The 19,243-nt window shown below is 44.2% G+C and overlaps 1 protein-coding gene across 11 annotated transcripts in view; it reads right to left on the bottom strand.

The window, feature by feature from the left end:
• The window catches only part of LOC139592008 (general transcription factor IIE subunit 2), a 49,188-nt gene that overhangs the window by 26,653 nt on the left and 3,292 nt on the right, over window positions 1–19,243 (bottom strand). For 6 of the 11 annotated variants that reach the window (XR_011679840.1, XM_071431291.1, XM_071431293.1 and 3 more), the window contains exons 5-28: window positions 17,071–17,219; window positions 15,160–15,309; window positions 13,911–13,983; window positions 12,873–12,981; window positions 12,197–12,602; window positions 11,974–12,054; window positions 11,498–11,636; window positions 10,676–10,751; window positions 10,187–10,254; window positions 9,918–10,026; window positions 8,323–8,391; window positions 7,732–7,814; window positions 7,138–7,244; window positions 6,273–6,460; window positions 5,990–6,167; window positions 5,287–5,468; window positions 4,518–4,619; window positions 4,069–4,161; window positions 2,531–2,672; window positions 1,601–1,774; window positions 1,425–1,519; window positions 1,095–1,170; window positions 865–938; window positions 18–96 (exon numbers count right to left, since the gene is read on the bottom strand). Coding sequence is in view for 8 of the 11 variants with exons in the window: in XM_071431291.1 (XP_071287392.1) it covers window positions 18–96; window positions 865–938; window positions 1,095–1,170; window positions 1,425–1,519; window positions 1,601–1,774; window positions 2,531–2,672; window positions 4,069–4,161; window positions 4,518–4,619; window positions 5,287–5,468; window positions 5,990–6,167; window positions 6,273–6,460; window positions 7,138–7,244; window positions 7,732–7,814; window positions 8,323–8,391; window positions 9,918–10,026; window positions 10,187–10,254; window positions 10,676–10,751; window positions 11,498–11,636; window positions 11,974–12,054; window positions 12,197–12,602; window positions 12,873–12,981; window positions 13,911–13,983; window positions 15,160–15,309; window positions 17,071–17,219 (3,002 nt within the window). In the remaining 3 variants the exon portion in view is untranslated. The other 5 variants (XR_011679841.1, XR_011679842.1, XM_071431298.1 and 2 more) reach the window with 5 other exon arrangements.

The following is a 19,243-nucleotide window of genomic DNA, read 5'->3' as shown; positions in this document are numbered from 1 at the left end:
GTCCCAGCAAAGCTTACCTCAAGCTCTTTTTCTCTGGATGAAGCACTTGGTTGTTGGGGCTTCAAAGGAGATCTCAGTGGTGAACGCCCTGAAACACTACCAAAAAAAAAAAAAAAATCAAGTGTGAAGCAAGCTTTGCTTTAGATCACTTGATTCAAGGCCCAATTTATGTTGCCAGCTCTGCACCCAGAGCTCGCTGGGGTACAACCAGCAGTATCCAGACTCCCACTGAGTCCACGAGCCCAGGGACATTAACCCTTGACTGGACTGCCAAGATTACACTGCAATATCTGTCAGCACACAAGATGGACTAAGAGACTCTTTTCCCTAAGCACAGTGCAAAATAACTTGGTTTTACAGATTTTAACTGTCCCTAAAATGATTGGTCTTCACATGGCTGCAGTGGCAACTATTCACCTAACTGATACAGCCTCTTCCTGTCATCTGCCAGCACCAGAATGGTGGCCTGAAGGAGGAATCCACTCATAAACACAAGGTGCATTTAATCTGAAGCAGCACGTGAGCCAGGAAAACATATTACTTGGTCTGCTTTTTGCAAGAGGTTATTTAATTTCTTTTGACTTGAGGGAGCCTCGAGTTGGTCTCAGTCTTCTCCAGACCAGTGTGGAAAGGCAGAGCCCTCCATGCTCCCTGATGTTAACTGTGAAATCTTGTAAATACAATATATTTTGAAATGTAAGAATGCAGTGTACAGCAAGTTTTACGCACTTGCCTTTTTTTAATGCATTGACATTTCCACACCCCTCGCACAGGAAAATGCTCATTTTAATGATCCCCCACCAAGCAGCATCCCCATTTACACAGTCAAAATTAGGTAAGCTGGCTTAATTCCAAATACTGTACCTTTTAACCATGTTAGTGTTTCTTTGAGGAGTTGGACCTTTTCTGTAACAGGAGAACATCTCATATAGAGATACCTATAAAAAAAAACAGAACAACAAGACAAATGCTGATTTACCATCTTTTCACTGAGTTCGCTGTTAATAAAAATTAACTTGGGGTAAGCTGGGTTGGGTTCTTTATAACATGGGCAGGGATGGATGACACAGTAGGAGGGTTGTACTGGTACAGACCTGCTTGCCTGGTGACTGTGCTGTTCCTTTTGTGCCTGGGGAGCGCTGCTTGGCGAGCAGAGGCGAACGCCTGCTGCTGTAATGCAATTAATTACATCTTAACTCCATTGTACAGTGAACAAAAAACATTCTGCTAAATAAACTGATTTCAAGTCGGTACAAGGATGCATTTGGCAAATCGAGTTATTGATTAATTATTAGACTTGTTATTCTGCATGAAAAAAACAGAACACTGAGGATCTCAAAGCCTCCTCCTGTTCAACCCTGCCCTCTCCAAAAGCAGGGCTCAGATACAGATCTGATTCAAGAGAACACATGTGCTACAATTACCTGGCAGAAGGTCTCTGCAGATTCAGGTCTTCACTGGACTGTAACAGAAGACTTGGATTTGGGGCAGATCCATCCTTGGACAACCAATTCCTACCCTGTAGGAAATAAACCACACTGCTTAGCTGTGGGTTACTCAGGAGGAGCTCTTCAGTGGGTCCTTTCACTACGAGAAGTACCTTCTGGGTGAGCACACAAATGGTTGCAAACTTGTTGTTCTGGGCTGAGACCTCTTTGAGGAAACCTTCCATGATGAGCTGCTGGCAGAGCAGTTTCCACCAGTTCTCTGGCCACTCTTTCCCACAGCCAAAGAGAGGGTGCCGGCGGTACCGCTCCGGCAAGCGCTGCGAGCACTGCAAGGTTGGAAAGATCCTGTCAGATTTGGGCACTCCTTGCACAGGGAAACTTCAAACAACCAGTAAACCAAAAGCCCAGCATGTGAGGAGCCTCCTCTGAGCTATTCCACTCCTAATCTACTTCCTGCCAAGGCTGTGGCAAGTTCATTTTTCCCTAGATGCACTTGTGTGACAACCAGCAGCTTAATTGCAATAAAAGGTTAAACAAGGAACATAACTCACCCTAACCTCCTCAGTTTGTAAGCATAAAAAGTATTTTGTTCTTGTTCTAATTTATTTCCAGTGACTTTCTTGCTTAGCATTTCAAAACAATTAAAATTAAAAGGTGTATGGAAGTTAATTTATACTTATTCTGGTACACTACTTCAGTACTCAAAGTCAGACAGCAACACTAAGATACAGTGGTAGCCATTCTTTGTTTTATTTAAACATAAGCCAACTAATTGAGCCAAAATGTTTATCCTTAATTCTGAAAAGGCTGTTCCTTTCAAGATAATCAAAATGATGCATTTTCACAAAAAATTAGAGGACAATCACCTTGCTTGTTGCATGGGGAGTGGAGCTGAGCAGCTTCCCAAAGTCAAGACTACCTCTCTACACAAACCTCCATCTCTCCAAGAAAAATGGGGCACACACATGAACATGCATGGATATCCATGTACAGATCGACAGATCAATTAAGAGGATCAGTTAAATGGGGTTGTCACAGCCCCTCCCCTCAGAACACACACAAGGAGTTGCCCCATCACTTACAGACCCTCGAAGAAGCAGAATTGGCATTCTGGTCCCAAACTTCTCGTCCAGGGCGCTCACTGCAGACAGCAGCTGGTGTGCTTGCTTCCCAAAGTCCTGCAATCCACCCTCAAAGTCACTGGGGACTGCAAGGCAGGAGCCACTGCAAGGCACAAAAGAAGCCAGGCTTAACACAAACAAACCAAGTCCCTTCTCCCTTGCTCCAAATGCTGTCAACCCAGTGATTAAAAAAATAATTAAATGAAATAACAAGTTATTACTTGTACCTAGTCTCTAATGTCAGTCCTTGTTCTATACATCTAAACACATTTAGTTATTTGTATCAATGCAACTTCAAGACACATTCCTATTTCTATCCATGTAACTTCTCAGACACCTGCCCAACCCAACAGGAAGTTCTCCACCACACCTGCTGTCAAGAACATGGTCTCAGCAATTTTTGGAATTCAATATCAAAATATTTGCATTGGTTTGGGCATGCACAACATTTCTTTAACTGCACTTTAAAGCTTTTTCCTGTTTCTTTATGAACATAAAGGAAAAACAAAACCAGGAGTAAAGAGCAACCCCACTAAAGGCTAAGTAAGGTTTGTTAATAGGAAAAACAAAACCAGGAGTAAAGAAATACATAGCCTTTAGTGGGGTTGCTCTTTCTTACTGACTGAAAGAACACACTGAAACATTACTGGCACAAACCACTTCTAAGGAGAAAATTCTAAGGAGAAAAAACAAGAATTACCTATTTCAAGTGATTTCAGTTCTGCAATACAAATTCACTACCTGGCTCTTTACTAGCTCTGCAAGGTGACTGCAAAGAGGGCAATTATGATCTTTTAAATTCTTTTTTAACTCAGCTGTAGTAGAGGCCAAGCAAAGCTGTCCTAATCCTTGACATACAGAAATTCAGTAGCTAAATTGGTAACACTTCTCCAGAAAGCAGCACAGTCTAACACCTCACCTGGGATCAGAAAGCATCAGGCTAACAGCCAGAGCAAGGAATGCTTCACTGTAACTTCAGGGAAAGCTTTATTGTAACTACAGAAGGAGGTGACAAATGTGTTTCTGCTCACGCCTCCCTGACTATCAGCCTCCTGAATCCCCCTCAGCACATCCATGAGATTATTAGCAAGGTTAAAAGAGCACATGTCAGCACAGGAGAACAGCTCCCTGGACACTGGGGCAATTTAGCCTTAGACACCTGGTACTACACACCATTTGCAAGTGTTGTCCTTTGGGATTAATTACCTAACAGGCCTTAAACTGATGAATAGAAGTGTTTTTCACTGAGTGGTGCTCTAATCCCCTTTTAGGAACTGTGATCCTGCTCTGCTTCCAGGCTTTCCCACAGCCTCACTTGGAGCTTATCACAGTTTGCTTAACTCACTGGAAAAAGGTTAGGGAGATGTCCAAAAATAAACCTCAGGCTGAACAGCTGCCAGATCAGATGTGTGAAAGTCAATCCTTTTAGATAATTTGCCTTCTAAGTCAAGCTGAGAGAACATAACCTCTAGGATCAGCCTTGAGGGAAGAAAGCTTACCTGGACCTGCAATTATCACAGCATTCTTCTGTGCCCATGATGCCAGAGGAAACCTTCCGGAGTTGTCTGTCTTCAAAATGAGACAGGATGATTCTACCCAAGGGAACAAAAAGAATTCAATAGAAAACCAAGAATTTACACATGAAATTTATTGCAGAAAATGGAGTCAAAATCAGCATCATTAATTAATTCACTGGGGAACCAATTATTTAGCCTTGATTCCTCTAAAGAAAGTCTTTTAAAAAAAGCAAACAAGGAAATGTATAAATGTGCTGAAGGATGTACTTTTGATTCTGCTTATTAATACAGAATAGAATGTTCTGTGCTTGTGGAACACATTGTGAACCTGAGCTGCCTTCTGGCTACAGCCCCCAGCTGTGCCTGAGCTCCAGCAGCTCTTAGCAAAGCTGCCTGCAGTGACACAGCACTAAATAGCTGCCAGCACTCACTTCCTCCTGCAGCCATTGGACACCAGGTACTTCTCCATCTTGGCCAACATCTTCAGCTTGTACAGCCGGAACTCCTCATTGCGGATCTCGCCCAGGAGGCGCCTGAGACAGGAGCAAAAAATGCACAGCCTTAAATGCTGACCACTGTCAACACATCAAAAATGAAACATGCCAGACAATACCCTCCAATTCACCAGGATGAGCTAGAAAAAGTATCCTGCTAAAACCAGACCCAAGCTGCCTGCCTGCTTCTGCACCATGGGGGATACTCAGGAGAGCACTTCATTCATATTCTTCCCAACATTATCCCAAAGAGGACAGAACAGCAGAGAGACACAGAGGTTCTTCCAAGCCCATGGGCTACTGTCACAGCCACATTTTCTGAAAAATGCCTTCGCCCAGGATTTTCTCCTGGGAAGCTGAGAAGCCTCAAAGAAAAAGGAAAGCAAGTTCTTATCTCATTTGCTTCTCCTGTGTTGTACTCACATGTGGAATGTGTCTGGAGATTATTTCATTGGTTTAATATGATTTGACTTATTGGCCAATCAGGGTCAAGCTGCCTTCTGTCTGTATCTTTTCTGTATTCTTTAGTACAGTTTAGCATAGCATTCTTCAATATGAGTATTATAAAATAATGATTTAGCCTTCTGAGAACACAGAATCGGATCCATCGTTCCTTCCTTTGTTAGGGCACCGCACAAACACAACAGGCTACTGAAGTGCAGTGAGCCATGGCCAAAGGGCCTGAGGAGGGAGGGCAGGGCTGTACCTGTTGGAGGCCAGGTCAGTGGCAGCCCAGAGGACGTGGCAGGCAGCAGGCAGGCCATCACGCCCGGCCCTGCCCATCTCCTGGTAGTAGGACTCCATCTCCTTGGGGGCGCCGTAGTGGATCACCAGCCGGATGTCGGCCTTGTTGATGCCCATCCCGAAGGCCACCGTGGCCACAACGCACTGCAAAACAGCAGCCACGTGCCAAAAAACAGGTCTGGCTTACTTCACACACATTTGGGAATCTTCATCAAAATCCAGCCTGAACTACACCAGCTTCACACCCATGCCTTTTGGCCAGGGCACAGCCATAGGACTGTAACCATGAGAGGGATGATGTGCTTTGGCAAATGCAGGAGTGTTTTCAAGAAGTTGTTCTCAACAGGCACAAAACAGGTCATCAGAAGGAACACAAGGAGACCCAGGATATCTCTGCTGCCCAGGAAAGAAGCAGCTCATAGAAGCTGTGCTCTTGTTCCAGCTATCACCATTTTCCCTGGATACCACATATCTTTGAGGGAATTACTACAGAAATTCAAAAGATAAGCCTGGACTCTTATTCCTATCAGCACAGACCAGCAATTTCTTCACCCAGAACTGCAGACAGAGGACACAGCTAACACAGGTTGATATTCCAAAATTTTCTTCTACCAAAAACTCTGCAGTTCTAAACAGGACCGAAGAGACTTTTGTTTCCTCCATACCTGAATTTCATCCCTCATGAACTGGTGGTGAGTGTCCCTCCTCTGCTTGTTCCCCATCCCAGCATGGTAGGTACCACAGGTCACGTTGAGTTTATTCAGTGCACACACCACCTGCTCAGTGGCCTTTCTTGTAGGGCAGTAGATGATAGTGGGGCCTTCAAACTCATACACAGAACTGCTGAAAGTATCAACAACAACATCATGTAAAGACACAGCACAAAAAAAGCCACCTGCCTGTAAAAAAAACACACCTGAGGGATCAAAACCAGGCTTAAATCCTTACCTTCCTTTCCTAGTTAGGAACTGCTTCAAATCCCTACAGATGTCTCCACTTTGCTGTCCAACCTCCAGGTACAGGTTAGGTCTGTCAAAGCTGGTGCAGGTGACCTGGGGATTCCTCAGGTCCAGGCATTTCACTATGTCCTCTCTGATTGAGGGACTCGCAGTTGCAGTCAATGCAATAATGGGGATCTGCAAAGAGATGTACAATAACATTCATGACCTCTCACTGAGCATTTTTTACAACAAAAAGCTCAAAAGTCTACTGATTCAGAACCTAAACAGGCACTTTAATGTGTTTATCATTGGATAAATTCAGTAATTTGAAAAAATATAGTTAATACTGAGCTTCTTGAACATTTTAGACTGAAACTTTTGAGAGAGCAGACAGGAATGGAACACTTGAAATGCAAAGTTTTATTCTGAATGTATCTTCCACGAGACCACAGTATTTCACTGCTGTGATTAGCTAAATTTAGGGAATATAGGATGACACTGACAATAAAAGCATGTTAAGTTCTGACCTTATGCAGTAAGTGCTTGAGGAGTGTCCAGAAATCAGTAGCATGCTCCTACCAGCCACTTGGTCAGGTAAAATAAAATCCTCCCATATGAAACCAGGGGCTTAGGGACATCGTCTTCCTCAGCATAGGAATTCAAAACAATTTAAGTTTCGGTAGTCCAAGTTCAGAACACCCTTTGTTTAAACACTGGGAAAAACCTACAAAGCTCAATCACTGACAGGGATGCTCCAACTCCCAACCAGCAAGGTCAGTACACCCAGAGCACAACATGAAAAGGCTGGTATTTGCAAACTACTACCCAAAACCCTCTTCTTGCATCAGAAACCCAACTCAGCCAAACCTCACCCAGGGCAGAGTCTTCTTTAACAAGCCCAAACTTCTAAAGGAGCTCCTGAAGTCGTGGCCCCACTCGGAGATGCAGTGAGCTTCATCCACAGCTATGAGGGTGATACCTGGGGGACACAAAACCACAGCAAGCTCCAGCTTTCATGAAAAACCATCAGCAGGGCCTGGGTTTTACTCCTAGAATGCTTTCTGCTGCACCTTCTGCTGCATCACCTCTCTCATAAAAAAGGCCCAGGAGCTTTTACAGTCTCTCCCCCCCCCACCACAATCTAAGCTCCATTCATCCAACATCCCTCACGTGGCTCAAAATCTCAAGTTAGCTCCAACAGGACCTTTTCCCACTCACTGCTTCTCACTCAGTCACCAGTAAGAATTCCAGATGTCATTTGTTGTATTTCCTGGATTGTAACACAAAGCCTGATGGTCTCAGAAAAACTCATGATTTTTTTTCATCTTGTGTGATGAATGGGAATGAATGGTGTCACTACTCTCACCAAGAAATGGGTGAGAAGTCTCCAATTACCAAAAAGGCTTAAACATAATGATCAATTTAAGCTGCCTGGCAACTCACCCACATTCTTACCTCCAACTTACCAACAGTTCGGTCAAGGTCCTGAAGTAACTCTAAGTTCCCTGAGCAAAACTCTGGAGTCATGTATATGACTCTGTACTGACCCCTGAAAGATCAGAAAAAAATACACTGACACAGAAGACCCCAGACAATTCAATTCAATAAAATCATGATGGCATTGAAAAACAATATGAGAACAACAGATTTCTGATGGCAAACAAGAGGAATTGAGTGAAGTCCAGAGAAAACATTCCAGAACCACAGGAAAGCAAGGCATTGCAGGAAAAGTAAAACCACCTTTGCAGGCCTTTGGAATAAGAATGGACTGTCATGGTGCTGACAGATCCAGGCCTAAAACCTGACTAAAATCAGGTATAAATCAGAACACAGCTGAGTCACTAAGCTCCATTTCCCCAGCCAAAAGGCACTGGAGGGTGGCTGTGGCCTCCCACATTCTCAGCCTGGGTGAATGCAAACAATATCCTGAGTGCCAGGTCCCAGGGCTGGGCCAGAACTAGGAGTTTCAGTGGTGATGGAGCAGGGAGACATCCCACCCCCCTCAGCTGTGACTCTTGTCACAGCCCAGAGTACCAGAAAGTTTGGCTCAAACTTACCCTCTGATGGAATCCTTGACCTGTTTTGACTGAGCTGAACCAAGGAAACAAGCTGGAATCCCTGTCATTCTGCAGAATTAAAAAGCACAGTCATGAACAGATTCCCTCTCCAAGCTTTAGCTTCCAGCCTGCACCAGCACTTCTAAAGGAAGTTCAAGCTGTGAGGTCAGACAATGCTTTCTTCAAGGATCTTTGTGTGAAACACCTTTTGAAAAAGCAGGAGTGGTGCATGGCTCTTCCTGCCACCCAAATGCTCTTGCACTTCCCCTCTACAAGACACACACTGGATTACTAGGAATCAGAGAACAGAAGACCATTTTCCTTGCACAAGTACACAATTAAAACATACAAAAGAATATGCAAAATCTGTTTTCTTCAACTTTTCACTGCAGCAGCTCCTCACATTTGGATATAAGCCTTGCTAGCCCACAGTTTTTTACCTTGTTCCATCTTTTGTGAGCTACTGATGCTGCATCTGCTTGTTTTAAATCAGGTGGCTGGGTTTTAATGACATAATAAATACCAGCCCAAGTGATTGATATTTTACCTCTTAGCTTGGTGATTTGCTGCATTGTCTCATAGCCCTTGGTTTCCACAGCTGCTCAGTCCAAACTGCAGCCAGACTGACAGACAAACTGCTGCAGTCTGTACAAATTCAGTCTCCTCAGCCTTCAAAATTAATGACCCACTGGGAAGGCAGTGAATAAACCCCTTCCACTGAGGAAAACAGTGGAAAAGTCACAGAGACACCCTGCTGAGTAATAGTCAAAGAGCTTAGGCTGTCCAGCCATTCATCTGCACACAGCCACGACACGCAGCAGAAAATGCCACATGTCACTGGTGTTCTTCACTTCAAAGCACCTTCATATCCCCTCTAACACATAAAACTCCTTTTCCCAAGGTGGACAGAGCAGGAATGAACCACACAACAACTCAGCATGAGTCCCACAGCCTCAAAGCAAAAGTGTCAGAAATGAATGGCTCTTACAATAGGAAGTGAATACATGTGGAGAAAGCATTATCAGGTATTAAAAAATCAAAGAGATTTATCTTGACAACACACCTAGAACCACTCATGTCAGAGTGATTTGGTGTCACCCACAAGTTCACCCCTCAGATCTCTGAAGAAGTGAAGGGGTGAGGTGTTGGGAGACCTCCTACACTGTCCCTCTTGAAAGCCTGTGTTGCAGCTTTGATCTGGAGTGCCAACAGCTCCCAGCTATACTGGGTTCAGATGTCACCCCTCAGACCCAAAGCAAACCTTGACATGAGTCTGACAGCCTCAAACAGCTCCCCCACCACTCTGGTCTGGACACAAAAGGCCTGTGAAACCAGAAATAAGTGCCTTCAGAAACCTCTCAGCAGCATCCATCCTTTGCACGCTCAGCCTCTGGTTCACCCATGTGGCAAACCCAGGGATGTGAGACTGCTGACAGTCACACAAGGGCTGCATGTGCTCCCTGAGACACACAAGCCCTGCAGCTGACACCCCAAGAGCTTGCTGCAAATGGAAACACCCAGCAAGGGCACAGGCAGCATCCCATGTGCCCAGGGGGCAGCCAGCAGCAGCCTGGCACTGCCACCATGTCACTCACGTCAGCTGCAGCACCTGGTCCTCCATCAGGGAGATAAGAGGGCAGATGACAACTCCTGTTTGTCCAGTGTAAACAGGAGGAAACTGGAAGCACAAGCTTTTTCCATAGCCTGAGAAAAAAAAAAAAGGCAGAAGTGAGACACCATGCTTCCTATGCAGCTACAACAGACAATTCTGACATTCCAAAAAACCCAGCCATGTTTGTTGTACTGCTGTCCCCCAAAAAGGGAATGACTTTCTACTGTTTCTTAGGATGCAGTGGTAACTTACCAGTTGCCATGACAACAAGATTATCTCTTCTGTCTTCCAAAAGAGAATTGATCACTTTCCACTGGACCCTTGAAATTAAACAAAGGGGAATATTTGATTTTGGCCACCACAGATAACAAGTAAATTGTATGGAACTGCATATTCTACTGGATTGTGGGTTAAAGGGACCCTTGGGCCTGCCTCAGAGCAGTGTCCTTGCACACTGCAGCCACTCAGACACCCCAAGTACTGCAGGCAGGGCCCAAGTGGGGATCTCTAACAGGACTCAGGCAGGCAGCACTTGAAGCAGGAGATCACTGATCTCAAATAACACCTGCAGTTTCCACAGCATTTGTGGATCGCTTATCTCTAATTCAAGAGAGTGTGAAAGACCTGGATTTGTTTGTTGCCATTTTTTTCAAGTGAATAGTAATAAAAACATCATCCAGGTTGGAGGAAGGGCAGGAACACCTACCCCAGAGTGTCCATTTTAATAGAAAACACACTCACGGTTTAAAAGAAGAATGCCCAAAATAGGTCTTGAGACACACGATGTGGCTTTCTGCAGGCTCTGGCAGCAGTGGATCTTTAGTGGGAGAGAGGAGAAAGCACTCTTTTGGCATTGAATTTTAAAAAGATAAAGCACTGTCTCCACAAGCAACAGTCTGCTCATGCTTTGTCATGCCCAGGGGTTTGAATTTGGGCAATTCCAGTGAAAAGAGTGAGATCTCAAACTCCAGATATTTTCAGGCTGGAATGAAGGATTAAAAAAGGCAAAGAGGCTCCTCAGAGACCCTGCATGAGGAGAACATATGGCTTGATTAATGAGATAAAGGAATAGGACTGCAATGCATAACTGCATCATCTGGAACAGGATCACCCAAACAAGTCAGCTCCTCCTCACATTTCAGCTGCTTTTCTCCACTTCATTTGTCTCCACAGGGACAAGCCCAAAGCAAGTCAAAATCGCCCCCAAGGCAGAATTTCTTCAGAATTCTGTCATTCAGCAGCAACAGAAGAGCACAGGCAGACAGGGGACGTATCACCTCCCCTGTGCTGTGTTCTGAGCAGGTCCCCCACACCCCCAAGTCAGTTTTACTCCATGAAGCAGACATCAGCTGACCAAGGCAGAACTTCACTCTCTCCTGCCAAGCACACCTTTGTATTTTAATCTTCACACAGTCCAAGCTCCCCTTAGAAATCCAGGTAAGCTTGATCTTCCCTTTTGAGAAACCCATCCCTAAAAGTCACTGTGCTTTCAAGGCTGCTTCTACAGACAGTGATTTTTAAAAATTTATTTCACCATGCACTAAGATTTTTAAAAAACCATACCCAAATATTCCTCCTCCTCTTCCTCAATGCCTTCATCTTCATCACCATCTGGTGCTACATCCAGTTCAGGAGTTTTCCTGGCTTTACTGGACTCTCCTTCAGGGAGAACTCCTTCACAATCATCTACATCTTCTAGAGACTGAGCATTTAAGAAGAAAAAAGTTATTTTGGAGCAGGGAAGGTTAGATAAAACACTTCTCTCAAGTAATAAGATATGGGAACCAATTTTTAATCCAGTTGTAACAACTTGAATCTAGCAGGTGGATCAAGTCCAAACTGGTGGAGTAAAGATGACACAGGAGGCCAGTGATACTCCAGTCTAACCCCAGTAAATTGAATTCTTTAGGTAACCTTGTGTTTATTCTGTCCCTCTTCTGCAAGCAGCACCTTTCTGCTTCATATTCCCTCCCATTAACTGTGCTCCCAGAGCAGCATAATTATGAACAAAATTTTAAAATAAACCCTCTGGCACTCACTTTGAGCATCTCCATTTCCAGCTCTTCATCACTCTCAATGACACAGGACACATTTTGTTCATTGTCTGTGGAACAAGCCTCCTACAAAATCAACACAATTCTCTTAGGAGCAAAGTAATTTCTGAAAATTCAAGATAATTAAGCTCAACATTCAGCTCTGAGGCCTGCCCATTACAAACAAAACATCTGAAAGAAATATTTGGAGTTAAGAAGAGTTCATTACCTCAGGTGCAGCTTCACTGCCCAATTCCTTGGCAGCCTGACATTCCAAGATCTGCAGCTCTTGCTCAGTAATGTCCAGGGACATGAAATCATCCCTGTCCTCTCTGTCTGTGACCCTGGCTGCTGGAGCCCCATTTTCCAGAGCAGTGTTACCTCTCTGTGCCTCCTCCCCACTCATTTCTTCCTCCCAGAGGACAGCCAGGGTAGCATCAGAGCAGATGTTGAGGTCACCTTCAGGTTGCTCAGCACATTCTGCTTTTTGTGCTTTGACACTTGCTGACTTGGCTTCCAAATGTGTTCTGTTTGCACCACAGCTCCCCTCCAGCCCAGAAGGGGAACCTGAGCCCAGCAGGGTGGCTTTCAAGGCACTGATGCTCCCTGATATCTCTGCTAGTATTTCTGTAGCCCTAGGAGGTAAAATCAAGGAAAGTAAAGCAAAATTACAGCAGCAATTATTACACTTCAGAACAAAATTCAGCCAAGTTCAGGGTCAAATCCCTTGCAATCAGACCAGTGAAAACACATATTCCTACACATAAAAAAATGCATTTTCCTGGAAAACAACAAACAGGTAACAGATGCCTGTTCAAAGACATGTAACTTTGTTGTATGGGACCTGGGGGATCAAAAACAAAACACTGATTGTGGAGGTAGAGACAAGTCAGCACAAAACTGACCTCTGCAAGTTCTCTAGTTGTCCAGAAGAGTCAGGGATGTGAAAAGCCAGGTCTGTTATCTCTGCAGCCAGGGAAGCCAAGCGCTCCTTCACACCCTCAGACATGGTACCTGTAACAAGTGCAACAACTGGTCATTTTGTAACAATTAGTTTGTAATAATATCATCTCTATGTCGAGAACTCCTGCGACTCCATCCCTACATTTACAGCTGGCAAAACAGCATTTCCCAGGATTTAAAAAAAAAAATCAAGCACAGAGAATCAGGCCAAGCTTGTAAGTATTCCAGCATTGCATCTCTTCCACCACACAAGCTCAGGGAAAACAGGTACACAATGGGAACAAAGCAATCCCTCCAGCTCGTGGAAAAGAGCTGCTAACACAGACATGCTGACTAAACCAAGGCCAAATCCTGCACCTCAGATCAAGGGGACAGCACTGCCACTGCTGCTTTTGGCAAGAAATTAAAACTGAGTCAAAACAAAAAGGAAACAATCCCCTCACCACCTCTTTTCCAGCCTTAAGCTAATTGTAATATATTTTTTATGAAACACAGAACTGAACAAAAAACTAAGATGTTAAAATCTTCTCTGACCAAGGTTAAGCTGCTCTGAAACATTTGAGTCCTATTGATATGCCTCAATAAAAAAGTTACTTCCTAACATGGTTTGTTTTGTGGCCCTATTTCATCTTAAATTAGGTATTTGTCCCTGCATCAGCAGCACTGAAATTAACTCACTAAAGTGTTTCCATAAACAAACTGGAATGACAGCAGGAATTCTTCCCATCCCTGTGTACAGCAGAGACAACCACAAACAAACACCCTGAGAGCACCTTCCTACATCCTATGGAAAACAGGCACAGAGTATGGGTACCCTGGGCATCCAAGGCCTCTTGCTCCCTCTGCAAGTCATCTGGAATCACCAAGAAGCCAAACAAACCTGGCACTATTTTAATATAAATATATTAATTTCCCTGCTGGGAAATGGAACATGCAATTGTACACGGGATAAACTCCTTATGCCTGGATGGACAACTTACCTTGGTTCATGCTACATAATTTCAGGTCACTCTTATTCATGTTTTTCAGTTTTTCATAAACAATGTAGCCAGCCTAGGAGGGAAAAGAAACTATTAGTACTCGGTACTCCTGAGAGAAAAAACAATAAAAAAATCATCAGGAGTTAATCAGGCAAATCATGGCAGCAATGCAGTGTGACCAGCAGAATTCCAAACTGGAATATGGCTCCCATCATACTAATTACCATGCTGACTCCACTGTCCATCAGGACCAGGTTACATGCTACAAGAATGCTGCACTATGGGCCAAGTGCTGACTTGGAACTCCCTCTGGAATGGATCCTCTTACACAGATCCCAGAGTGGGTCATCTCAGCTGCTGGCTGCACACAGAAAGCTCCCAGTGCTCAGCTCCCAGGTGCCACCATCTGCTCACCTCATTCAGAATTCATGCCCTGCTCCAGGAGAAGAGCTACAAACACACCAAGATGGATTCAGTGTGTTTAGTATTTCCCTAGGTATGAATAATGAGTTCTAACAGAAAAACACAGCCTAAAGCCAGCAATGTGCTAATTAGGCTACACGTGTTGAAAAAGAAACAAGTTACTCCCTAATGTTTTCCTGGGAGGCTCCAAAAGGCAGGCCAGGTGAACAGAGCAAAGTGGGAAAGATGCACTGTCTGGAAAAAAATGGCTACAAAGGATGAACCAGGCACAAAAAAATCTCAAATCTTTTTCAGACTGTTTAGGATCTTCATAGAGGCTAAACCCCACATGGCTGAACTTTTAACTAAACTAGAAATCAGAAAAGAAACCACTGTCCCACTTCCCTTCCTCCAAGCCTAGAAATATGAGACTAAAAGGATTTTTTTTCCTTTATTTTCTCACAGGAAGCAGGTGGCACCTGGTAGCATATTGGCAAAACCCTTCACAGAACTGCAGATAAACCAAAATTGATGAAAACTACTGAAAAAGCAGGGACTTCTGGAGAAGCACAAAACTCATATGCAACTAAACTCTCCCTGACAATCCATATTGTGGTTCTCCTGTATTAGCCACCAGTGAAGGCTGTATTCTTCCAAGTTTTGAATTTCACCCCCCATACTGTATTTAACAAGGTTTGGGTTAATTAGCAGCTAAGAAATATGACAAAACCAGAAGGAAATGGATCCAGAAGTGGTAACAAGGGACTAAAAAATACCCAGCAGCTAGGAGCACAGTGGAGAGGGGATTCACTCCCTTCTGAGGAGGCTGGAATGCTGTGGTACATACATAGGCATCCGTGGCTGCATAGAGCTTCTGCTCCTCCTTGAGTGGAAACTCCTCCCAGTTGCTGCAGCGGATGGACGGATCCTTCAGCAGCTGCCTGCCAAAAAGGTGCTTCACCAGGCCATTCAGGCTCCACGCCTCCTTACACTTCAGCTGGGGAAAAGAACCCAAACAAAACACCAAAAGCAGAGGTTATGTTTATAAAGGAAAGCATCTGCACCTCCCCAAGAAGAGCAAAGCATACTCAATCCCTTGTTAACAGCAAGGAGCTCTGGGTTAGTCAAAGCATACTTAGTTTTTCAAAGCAGTGCTGTCACAACATCAAAAATATGAAGCATCTGTACAAAACAACCTCTGGGTTGATAAAATAAAAGCCCTGGACTTAAACAGCAGCCCCTCTCTCCTTCAGGATTTTCCTGCTATTTGCCTTTCTAATTAGAAAAACCCAGCATCCAGCAACAGGGATTTACCTAATAAAACCACAGGAATATTAAAGCCTGCCTGTGTGTGGTGGACATCTTTTGTCAGGCTGAAGCCAAGCACAAAGCAGAAGAGCACAGCTCTAGCCCAGGACTCCCAGGCCTCCAGAAGCCATCCCAGCATGTGCTGCCTCCAATTGCCTTTGCAATCCCTTGTCAGCCACAGTGGCTGCACCCTGCTGTCCCCAGAGGCAGCCTGGGAAATTTTGCTTGGTGCCCAAGGATCCAGGCCTCATGGGCACAGTCCACTGCTATTCTAGCCTGGAAAATGTGCCCAGCTGTGGAGCTGAACAGCAGCAGTGCAGCATTAGCAGCTCACTGTCTTGAGTCTGGTATTAAAAAAACCCTCCCAACTGTTCTCTTAAGGCTCCCCCACCCCTTCCCCTCCCATTGTGCCATTATATATAACCCTGTTCTCCTGTTCTCTTTCAAGTTTATTTCTGGTTTGTTTTCTCTTCAGCAGAAGCTGTCAGAGATCACATTGCTCATCTTCATAACAAATTATCCTGAGTCAAAAGACAGAATAAACAAAAACAAAGGGGGTGACTGAGCAAACTCCAAGTTGGAGAAGTAACAGCTCCTCTTGTTGCTTGAGCAAAACAGTTAATTTCTATCATTTCCAATCCCAATTCTACAGGGGCTCCTAGGGAAAGCACCGAGCTGCACCACAGAAGGAGTGAGAAATATGTGGAGAGACCAAGCACAGGTAAGGTGCACACAGAAAGAAAAGCTTTAAGGGATGTGCTAGAAATCAGAAAGATTTGGAAAGCAATGAACCTTGGGCTCCCTTCCCTAAAAGACAGCACAGGCGGCCCTGCATCAAACCATCTCTGACACAAAACTGAAGTCCAGGGTGTGCCAAAGGCAGCACAGCTCAGCAGGTGCTGGAAGCAGCACCCACACCAGAGCTGAGGGGACACCAGCCTGAGAATCACAGCAATGCAGATATTCCTACAGAAAATCCATTTCCAGACTGTGTTGCAGAAACACCTCTGCAGGGAGGGCTTCAAGGAAGACCTTGAGCCTCCCTCCAAGAAGCAGGGCTGCCTCCTTGTATCCTGTTGATGAGGCTCAGCCACTGCTGGGACAATGTCACCAATGCCAGCAGGACAATCTGGCCATTTCCATCACTAAAAATTAAAGGAAAAGCATCTGCAGCTGAATTCAAAAGGTACATCTTGTAAACACTTGAACAGACCTGAGAGGAGACAGATGTTGATTAAAAACTGGCTCACTGGAAGACAGTAGTTAGTTCTGCAAGCTTTGAGAGGTGTTTTTAAGCAGTTTCTAAATAAGTTGCAGTAGAGCTCTGCTTTATTCCACAGAACAGGTTTGCTGTTGGAATGGAACTCCAACCAAGACAAGGAAGCCTTCCTTTGCACAGCAGCACCATAACAAGATTCCCTCCCACAACAAAAAGGTTTTAGAGTTTTACTTTGTCATTAGCAATGTCAGCCAGCTCCACAAAGCTCTTCAGTTTGATCTCAAAGTCACTCATCAGCTTCCATTGATCTCCCTCAATTCCTACGCCAACCTTTTTAATTGTTTCATCTTCGAGCAGCCTTTTGAGTCCCTTGGGAAAACCTAAAATAGATTAAGCCCAAACATGAGAAACTAAATACTGGAAGATGCCAGAAAGTCTAATGGAAATGACAAAATCCAAGCACAAAGGCCATCTGCAAAACCCTGGGTTTTTAAAGGAAAAGCCACCAAAGTTCCTCTGTTTATTTGATTTCTCCCTGGAATGACTTGAAAACTTCAACTGGTTGTGATGGGTCATCTGCAGACAAGCAAGAAGGAAATACCTGAAATACACAAATCATCCTGCACCTATCTGGAAACAAACCAAGGAAAAAAAGCCAAAACATTATTTGTCTTTCTGATTGTTAAATCACACAACAAAAGAGCAACCCCACACTGGAAAAGACACTTTAACTCTCAAAACTCAGTGTTCATTACATAAAATCAAACATTATTTTACTATTTTCCCCATGATTTCCTCACAGTTTTTGCTATTTCACATTTCTGGGCAAGAGTTGAAACCATAAGCATGGGAAATCCCCAGCAGCACAGATTCTCCGGAGACAAACTCACAGCTAAGGCTCCAACAACAGCATTTGGAAAACAGAACCCACCAACCAGCTGCTGTGCCAAACCCAAACATGCCAGTCCTGCCAGCAAGCAAAAACCCCCAGTGTTCAAAGATGCACACAGATATTCAGTTTTATATTTTGATTTCTCCCAAACTGATGGCACAGCAAACCTGGATCAAAGGGTATTTTCAAGCTTACAGAGCTGAATTAAAGCAGGCAGCTTTCTCATCTCATTTTCTGCAGGAAGAACAGCCCCAGACACTTCATCCTTGAACAATAACAGCCTTCTGCTCCCCTGTGTGTTTGCTCCCATTTAAAATTCAGAGCATCTTATTTAAATCCATACCTTCAGGACCCCACAGCTGGATAGCCCGAATTAGTCTCAAAAGTGCAAATCTAGTACCTGCAAACACAAAGAACTGCACAGGCACACAGTGCTCACCTGCCTTGACTCTCATTGCAAACACCACCTTTTCCCAACCCTGCAATATGCATTTATGTACTTCAACAAACACTTGGCACCACTGATTTTATTTGTGCACAACTGTCTCTACCCTTTGCTGGCTGCTCCTGTCCATTTGCAGTCACAGCCAATTTCCTGTACACTGGAAAATTGCAGATCCACCCCAAAGCTTTAAAAAATAACTGGTAAAAACCCCCCAGACAGCAGCAAGCTGGTGCTGTGAGAGGCAGACAAATTACAGCATTCCCAAAGCATGTGAGTCATGGGAAAAGATGGAAAATCCTCCACATATAAAGATAATTCAACCAAATAAAAGCCCACATATGTACAAGGGATTTTCACCAAAGGGAATCATCACTACAACCTTCTAGGATGGGCACTCCCCAGTGGACAAGTCCTGCCCCGTTTCCTAGAAAAGTGACTAAATAAAAAAACCAAAAAATTCTAAGTTGAAGATTGTGCAAAAGCCACAATCTGAGAAACAGGCCACAATTTGAGAAATCTGTAAGGAAATTAAAAAAAAACCCAAAAACTAAAAAATGGAAAATTATGAACAATCTTCCCAATAAATAAATAAATTCGGTTTTGCCATTTATGCACAGTCCAATAAGGCCCAATTCCTCCTGCAGGAGAAAGCTTTTTTGCTAGGACTTGCTGTTTTTTCTTCTGGTTTGGCCAGATTTCTGCAGATCACATATATTGCCATAAGAAGCAGAAATTGGCTCTGGTTCCTGCCCAAGTCACTCAGTTCAAAGCGCATCCTCCACTGGCAAGAAGAGGCACTTTGGAAAACCATCCAGGGGGAAACCTTCCCTTTTGCTGTCCCACAGCAGCCACACAAACATCTCCCCGCCAGAAACAGAAGCAGATCTTTGCGGCTCTTGTTCTCTCAGCTTCCTCTCCTCACATCATTTTCCTTTGTGCTCTCCAGCCTCCCTGATGGAATAGCCTCCAGCAATTAAATTTTCCACCCCATTTGCTCTAAATGACAAAGGATTGAACACCAACATTAAAATTATCACTATTATACCTCAGCATGAGTCCCCCAGGGA

Source organism: Agelaius tricolor, unplaced genomic scaffold, assembly GCF_023055355.1.
Source record: "Agelaius tricolor isolate 1412-34295 unplaced genomic scaffold, bAgeTri1.0.p SCAF_8, whole genome shotgun sequence".
Taxonomy (NCBI): Eukaryota; Metazoa; Chordata; class Aves; order Passeriformes; family Icteridae; genus Agelaius; species Agelaius tricolor.
Note: the sequence above shows the minus strand (reverse complement) of the source record. Positions and strands in the feature narration are given on the sequence as shown.